The sequence below is a fragment of the Nicotiana sylvestris genome, chromosome 8, assembly GCF_000393655.2.
Source record: "Nicotiana sylvestris chromosome 8, ASM39365v2, whole genome shotgun sequence".
NCBI classification, from domain to species: domain Eukaryota; kingdom Viridiplantae; phylum Streptophyta; class Magnoliopsida; order Solanales; family Solanaceae; genus Nicotiana; species Nicotiana sylvestris.
In genome coordinates, this window is record NC_091064.1 from 195,763,930 (window position 1) to 195,772,125 (window position 8,196).

Sequence of the window (8,196 nt, forward strand, 5' to 3'; positions counted from 1 at the left end):
TTTAACCTATACCCTAATTTTAACAACTTTAGACGCCTCCGCCTCTTTTTCCTGACCTATGCGTTCCTTTCTTCCTCATCTTCTTTTCTGATGAGTTCCCCAATTTAGGATCTTGAGAGTGCACGTTGAACTGTATCTCTTAGTTCATGTCAATATGCAAGAACAAAACCGTCATCTTCCCTCATATCCTGGGTCATGACGACCAGATAAGGCAACGTCAGGATGTAATCGGTCTCCACAATCGATGATAATATTATGAAGCCAACAACACACGAGAATGATACTTGGGAGTTTCTGTTTATCAGGTTTCCACATAACCTTATTAAGGATTCTCAAACTCCTTTCAATAGCGCAAAAGCTTTCACCGCAACTGACCTTGGAGTCTTACGCAATGCATTGAAATCCAACATCGCATCTGAGATGTCGTCACCTTCATATGGTGTAATAAGCCATGGAAGAAGAGGATAACCAATAGCAGCATCTAACTTCAGACTCAAATGTCTTAAGTTTATACTTTAGTATCTGAAGTATATACCCCATATGTTTGACAATCTTAGTCAAATATCTGAAGTTCATAACCAAATGTCTGAAGTTTATGTCAAAATATCTGAAATTTATATCAAAATGACTGAAGTTCATAGAAAAATATCTGAAGTACACAATTGAACTGAAGTTTGCCCTTGCTTTTGAACTGAAATTTGCGTGATTGCCTTTGCAAGTCAGGCCAAACTTCAGGCAAAAATATCTGAAGTTTTGATTTGATAAGGCTAAACTTCAGGCAAAAAATTATGAAGTTCAAACTTCAGACATAAACAATTGAACTGAAGTTTGCCCTTGCTTATGAACTGAAATTTGTGTGATTGCCTTTGCAAGTCAGGCCAAAATTCCGGCAAAAAATTCTGAAGTTCAAACTTCAGACATAAATTTTTGCTACTTCAGGCCCGTATGCCTGAAGTTACGCGAAAAGTGGGTACGCTTGCAATTTTTTTTGCAAAGCGGGTATAAGTTAAAAGGTGGCCAAAAGGGTATAGATGCAAATCCCCCTGAAACTTCATGACAGTGGCTATTTTTGAAAAACATGATCTAAAAGTGATCAATGGTGCTATTTCTACAAAAATGGACCTCATTATTGGATCCGAATAACTGGTGAGATAACCCGATTTGAATCCAAATTTAAACCGAAATAGCTCGTGGATCAAAAAACCGTTTAGGGTTCAGTAATAGGGTTTAAGGGTTTTCTGTTTTCCCATTTTCCCTTACAGGCTGACACTTTCACATTCATTCTCAGGGATATATGGTAAGACCTCAATTTTGTCTTCAAATTTCGTTCAAATTTTCAGTTCAACTTAAGTTTTGAATAACTATTCGAAGAATTTTCTCGTACAGATGCAAAATATCTGATGCATCAACGTATAGTAATTTCCAGTCACCGGGTACTGAAAATTACTTCAGTTTTTTCACCAAAAATTAGTGCTTTATTTATCCCACAATTGAATATTTGTAACCCTAGAAATAATGTGTTCACTGTATTTAGTGCATATATGTACACTTCCACATACAATAATAGGAGAGCACCGGACCCGAATGATCCGGCCACCTTAATGAAAGAAGATGGTATATCACTTTGTTGTAGAATGTGGATTGATAGTTTTCGAGAATCCGATAAAACAGTGACTAATTTAACTGATTATTTAAGGAGATTTGAATTGTGGGTATTGGCTTATCAAAAGGTTTCTGCTGATGATACGGGTGCGTATATGCCCCGGAGCGCGATAACGCGTTCAGCACTTGAGGATTTGTTGGCCTTGAGAAATGCAGTTCTTGATAATAGGTTTAAGTGGGGGGCTAGGTTGGAGTTTTTCATTAAGTCTCCGAGGGATAAGACGGATTATGAGTCGCTGTCGAAGAGGAAGATTAAAGCTATCTTGACTACGACACAGCCGAGCCCGTTTCAAGATAGGGTTGTTCAGGAAGTGCTGTTTATGATACTGGAGCCAGTTTATGAGGCTCGGTTTTCGCAAAAGTCATTCGCTTTTCGACCTGGAAGGACTGCGCACACGGCTTTGAGGGTTATTAGGAGAAGTTTTGCGGGGTATTTGTGGTATATAAAGGGAGATTTAAGTACGGTTTTGGACGGGATGAAGGTTGGGATGGTGATTAGTGCGCTGATGAGGGATGTACGTGATAAGAAGGTAGTTGATTTGATAAAGGCTGCGTTAACTACTCCTGTTGTAACTAGCAGACCTGATGATGGCGAGAAAAAGAAGAAGACGAAAAGAAAGTATCAGAAAAAGAGAGTCCTAGCAGATGATGAGCCGAAGCCTGATCCATATTGGCTGGAATCGTTCTTTGGGTTTGCTCCAGAGGAGGCCGCGAAAGTTCCTTCATGGGGTCATTGTGGTATACTCAGTCCGCTTTTGGCTAATGTTTGCCTTGATGAGTTGGACCGCTGGATGGAAGGTAAGATCCAGGAGTTTTATCGGCCCTCAAAGAATGATGTTATTTGGAATAGTCCGGAAGGGGAAGTAGAACAAGGAAATACTTCTTGGCCCGAATTTGTTCCTACGAGTGGGCCTGACAAGACCAGGAAGATTGACTACATCCGTTTTGGTGGTCACATTCTAATAGGGGTAAGGGGACCAAGAGCAGATGCCGCAACACTAAGAAAGCAGTTGATTGAGTTCTGTGATCAGAAATACATGCTCAAGCTTGATAATGAGAGCCTTCCTATTGAACACATAACAAAAGGTATTATGTTTCTTGATCATGTATTGTGCCGTAGAGTAGTCTATCCCACACTCAGATATACTGCTACTGGTGGGAAAATCATTAGTGAAAAGGGTGTAGGGACACTGTTGTCTGTCACAGCTAGCCTGAAACAATGCATTAAACAATTTAGAAAGTTGAACTTTCTCAAGGGAGACAGGGATCCAGATCCACAGCCGTGTTTTAGAATGTTTCATGCTACTCAAGCCCATACAAATGCTCAGATGAATAAGCTTTTGGCCACAATGGTGGAGTGGTTCAGATATGCTGATAATAGAAAAAAGATTGTTAATTTTTGTTCTTATATCATTAGAGGTTCACTTGCTAAGCTCTATGCTGCAAAATATAAGCTTCGGTCACGGGCAAAGGTTTACAAGATTGGTTCTAGGACTCTAAGTCGTCCTCTGAAGGAGAAAAAAGGACAATCACCAGAATACCATAATTTGCTGAGGATGGGTCTGGTGGAATCAATTGATGGTCTCATGTATACCCGTATGTCCCTCGTACCTGAAACTGATTATACCCCTTTTCCAATGGCTTGGAGGCCTGATCATGAGAAGGCACTGCTTGAATATATAAAGCTGAGTGACCGAAAAACTCTGGATGAGCAACAGAACTTTCTTAAAGAACAAGGTCTGATTTCACCTCAGGATTACATTTCAATGCTTGTTTGGAACTACAAAAGAAACGCTGTTCCAGTAGAACAGAAAAGTTTGTTATTAGGCACAGGTGAGGAAAAAGATAATGAAAGAAATGAAAGTGATGAAGACGATGAAGAAGGGGTTCATGCAGCTGAAGTTTAAGCGAGATTAGTACTTTTTGGAAGTCTTTTAGACAATTTTTTGCCAAAGATTTATTGTACTCTACAAACTTGTGTTACCAAGCAAAGAATACCAGCTTGTATGTAAGTATATCCGATTATATAAATTGAGATTGTTTTCCTGTTCTCCATCTCTGGTTTTTCTGTTTAAGCTTCAGCGTCAGCTTCTACAAGCAAAGTTTATATTGTTATGCTGCTTATGTATTCATAATAGCCTATGAACTTGTCTGCAACCGAATACCCTATATTTCTCCCGGAGAAAGGAGTGAAATAAATGGGAAAAGAAAGAACCTGAGAAATGGTTTAACAAAATACTTTTACCTTTCTCTTTAAACATATTATATTGTTTGAATTAGCTACCATATTGATCAAATGATTCTTCAAGAACAATCAAATCCCTTGTGATATATATTTACTATGTATTGGCATTGATCTTAGTAATAAGAACCGACCAGTTAGCGTCTTTGTTACTTCCATTGCAATTATGCAAAGAGAATGGAATCTTTTTAGTATGTGGACAATGGTTGGCAAACTTTAATGTCCATGTGCAGATATTTTTGTGTGCCTAGGCAATGTTTGGCTCTTATAAGTTATATTTAGTTGGACATTTTCTGAGTAAACATCCACTGTTTTGTCATTGGTGTTTTTCCTGGTTGGTACCATCATTGTACTTGATATAGAGATTTTCTAATGCAAGCATCTTTTATTTGTGGGAACCAATAATTCATTTTCTCTGCCTAGTAATGATACTTTTTCTGCAAACTGAGTTGTTAAACTTGAAGCCTCTTTCTTATGCGCTGTATTTAGTCTATTGGATCAAACATCTTATTTTCTAACACTGGAGGAGTGTTGTTTTTTCTTTTTCAGATTTTCAGTAACTGCTTTTATGATCGAAGTTCTTCTACTTAAATACCATTGTGGCCTAAATACTGGAAGGATGGAGCAGATTGTTTCTTTATTTCGTTTTATGAAAATCAACCACTTTAGTGTTCAGTTTTTGTCTTTTCAGCACTTTTATTTTGAAAAGCTAAAGAAGTTTGGATAGTTTTTGGAAAAAGGTTTTTGATAATCTCTTTTGGAGAAAAGAGTTTGTGCAAGAGAATGTGTCGATAGTTTTAGCTTTTTGAAGTTTGGTGAGGGGAAGAAGATTTATGGTTCAAAAAGTGCCTCAAAGCACTTCTCCGCCCAAAAATTATTTAGCATGAATCTTTTTGTAAAAGCTTTAGCAAAACAGGGCTTTTTTAAAAACTTCCAAAATTACGAAAATGTTCATGTCCAGACACCTAAATGGTTTTCAAATGGTTATTCTCTTGTTTAAAGACACAGTTAGGGTCTTGAAGAACTGTTTCCTTCATCCTTTCTATAATCTTTATTCCCTGATTTCCTGTGATTGTCGGGTACGATTTAAATTAGTACATCTGAAAATCTGCTTATCCTGTATCGGTCAAATGGGATGCTTAAAATATGTTATAGCGAGATTTATTGCACCTTAAGTCTGCGTCGAATCACTGGCCAATCGCTACCACAAAAAATGAGAAGCTAAAACATTCTACCTTAAGTCTGCGTCGAATCACTGGCCAATCACTACCCCAAAAAATGAGAAGCTAAAACATTCTTTTACCATTTTCAATTAAATATATGCTATTAAAAAAAGGACCTGTTGTACATCATTCAGTGCAGGTGCAAATGAGAGACCTAATGATTATCAAAGAAGAAGAAGGAGATAGACATTGGAGGTCATTCTGCTTTTTTAGGCGGTTTAGTTTGTTTATCCCCCCTACATATCTATATCGGCGCATGTCTTGGGAACTAATCTGCAGTCACCTTCTAGTGAAGAGAATATCGTAAGTTTAGATCTTTGCTCGTAGCTTAATTTTCTATGCTAGTTTTCACTTGTTCTGTCTTCATCTGTTAGGTTGTGATTATCCCCTAATTATGGGGAAAAAATTCCAATGAAATTTGCTCTGAGAAGGCTCTGAGAAGCCACACCAGCTTGGACCACTGTTAGTACCTACTGATCCGTACAGTTCCTTGCATTATTTAGTTCATCTTCGTGTCTCAGGCAGTTCATTGATGGTCTTTCGACAATATATCTTTATGAATGCAAGAATACCCTGCCTTAAGTTTTGTCATAGTGTTTGGTAATTTAACATTGTGGAAATGTTCTGATGGTGTATGCTTTTCTGATTAATGGACTAGCAAATGTTTCTTTTTGTTTAAACACTGAAGGCCATATACCCCAGTTACATTTACTTCTGCTTTGACTAAATTTTCTTGCTAACAAAACCTTGCACTCTGTCTTTGTCGCAATTGTATGTTTCATCAGCAGTATAATTCATACTTGATTACATAGTTCTGTTTTGGTTACATATTTGTTGTCTTCTTCCCGAGTTCTCCTTTATTTGACCTCTAATTTATGTAATGTTTTTAACTACATATAATGTGCAAGTACGCTTGTTAGGGGAAAGGAAAAGGGGGAACAGGGGCAACAAGACTTGCTGATTAGTATTTCTACAAGAACTATAAGCAACTCTTTGATGTCCCATGCAGTACACAACTGGTAGTTGCCGAATCTTAAGAAGATACATTAGGTAGATCAGAAGGGACGGAGGAAACTTGCTTAATGATGCACCAGGATATGTCACTCAATTGGTAAAGATTGTAGTTCTCCTTTGCTAGTGGTGCCAACTCTCCTTTCTTCTCAGTGAACTCTTCATCACACGTTGATGTCGCGTCCATAACTGTCCTCATTAGTACATTTGCTGTATTAAAATGCTTAGACAAGAACGCGCCAAAAGCATCCACCAACATGGCAATGGCATCTGCGTAAAGTTCCAAGCAATCTCTTAAGGAGTCCATAGCAAAAGGATCGAACTCTTCGCTGTTAAGCAACTTCTCAATGGTTGAAATCGTGTGTGTCGCATTTTCTAGAGCCAGCTCCATTGCTATGATTCCTATTCCTTGTAAGTTGGTAACATGAGTTACAGGAATTACTTGGAGTGAAGCAACACAGAAGTTGTAGTTAAAGTCTGCTGACTCATCTGAGCACTTTTTGCAGGTTGAGTTGATCAAGTCTACTACTGGTGGGGAACTCAGGTAACAATGTGTAGAAATAAATAGTAAGAATAAGCAGCAAAGTGGGAGGGAAAAGAAAGAGCAATGCCACATTATTTTGGAATTTTAACCTGTTTTGCTGTTTTTCATGTGCTATTGTGAACTTCTACTTATATATACTGAAGAGGAGTAATATAATTACCACAAAAAAAAAAAAAAAAAAAGTACTACAGAATGGATAGTTGACTGCATAAGGAAACTTCCTGGCAATTCATCAAACCATTCATTTTAGCAAATGTGACAAGGGTTTAGGAAATTTCAGTGCCAAAATTTGGATTTCTCATTTCCTGTTTCAAGTACCAGTTAGAGTGGGAAGAGAGAGACCCCCTAAAAAAAGAAAAAAAGAGAAGCAGTTATGTTAGCAAATTTAGCTATAAATTGATGTTTTATAGGTTGGGTACACCAATTTGACTCCCTATTTAGTTTTTGTTCTTCGAGACCTAGTGACGGGGTGTTAATGGTTCGGTTCAGCCGGTTATTTTATAAAATTTATATCATACTAATTTTTCAGTTATTCTATTATGTATAACCAAAATCAAACTTTTCAAAATAGTCTCAATCATGTCGGTTTCTCTTCGGTATCGATAGGGTTCGGTTAATTTTTGGATTTTTTTTAATGTCATATAAAAGTCACTAGTAGAAGTAGAATGCAATAACATATGCAATTTTATGGGGCATTTTTACTGTTTAAAGGGTTATGCATTAAGAAAACATGAAAGGTGGCCAGAGTATAGATCCATCAATCATTCTACAGCAACGTAAAAGAAACTAAGCAAAGACAAAGAAAACATAAATCACACGAGTAGAAAGATATTAACGAAGCTGGGTCCAAATTAAGAATAAAGTCTATAGAAGATTAAATATTCAACATGATAAATCCAAATACATATTCAATACATTGAAGTTTGCTACTCATAAATGCTAGAATACCTTGTGTCTTGCTAGTGAATATGCTGAAAATAATTTAGTTTCAACTGGAGTAGCATAATAGGTTGAGAATTAGGATTTTGAGTTTAATTACTTATTGGCTTGTAACTGTTTTCTTCCAAGACCCAAGGAAAAATCTAATTCATTATTATTTTTAAACTTAATGAAAATGCTGGTTTATGTTTAGTTAACAATGGCATGCTGAAAATGTTGGTTTATGTTTAGTCAACAATGGCATGCCAATTGGAAGAGTTGGTGGAAAAAGTTGGTGTGGATGCTAGGAGGAAGCTTCCTCCTTTGATGTCACTCATGACATCAAGAGGAGGTAGTTTGATGCCACCAATGACATCAAGAGGAGGTCTTTACCTCTATAAATAGATGCACTCCTTCACTTGTAGAAATCATCCCAAAATAATACAATACATTGTAGTGAGTAGAGAGTTAAGAGAGAAATTCTCTTAAGTGTAATTGGGAAATCTCCCCTTCCTTTGTTAATATTAAAAGGGCAATTGTTCTCTGGTGGACGTAGGATTATTTTGATCCGAACCACGTTAAATCTTGTGTTCTTT

At 37.1% G+C, this 8,196-nt stretch overlaps 1 protein-coding gene across 2 annotated transcripts; it reads left to right on the forward strand.

The window, feature by feature from the left end:
- The first annotated feature begins 1,208 nt into the window (after positions 1-1,208).
- Positions 1,209-6,317, forward strand: LOC104226634 (nuclear intron maturase 2, mitochondrial). Of its 2 annotated transcripts, XR_710884.2 has the most exons (3): positions 1,209-3,670; positions 5,262-5,430; positions 6,137-6,317. XR_710884.2 is itself a non-coding variant. In XM_070155493.1 (2 exons), the coding sequence occupies exon 2, from the start codon at positions 1,401-1,403 to the stop codon at positions 3,567-3,569; it is 2,169 nt and encodes a 722-aa protein (XP_070011594.1). In that variant the 5' UTR covers positions 1,211-1,297; positions 1,387-1,400; the 3' UTR covers positions 3,570-3,717. The 2 variants fall into 2 exon arrangements, 1 of the variants encoding a protein (XP_070011594.1); XM_070155493.1 differs by lacking the exons at positions 5,262-5,430; positions 6,137-6,317 and having other exon boundaries at positions 1,211-1,297; positions 1,387-3,717.
- Positions 6,318-8,196: the final 1,879 nt, after the last annotated feature.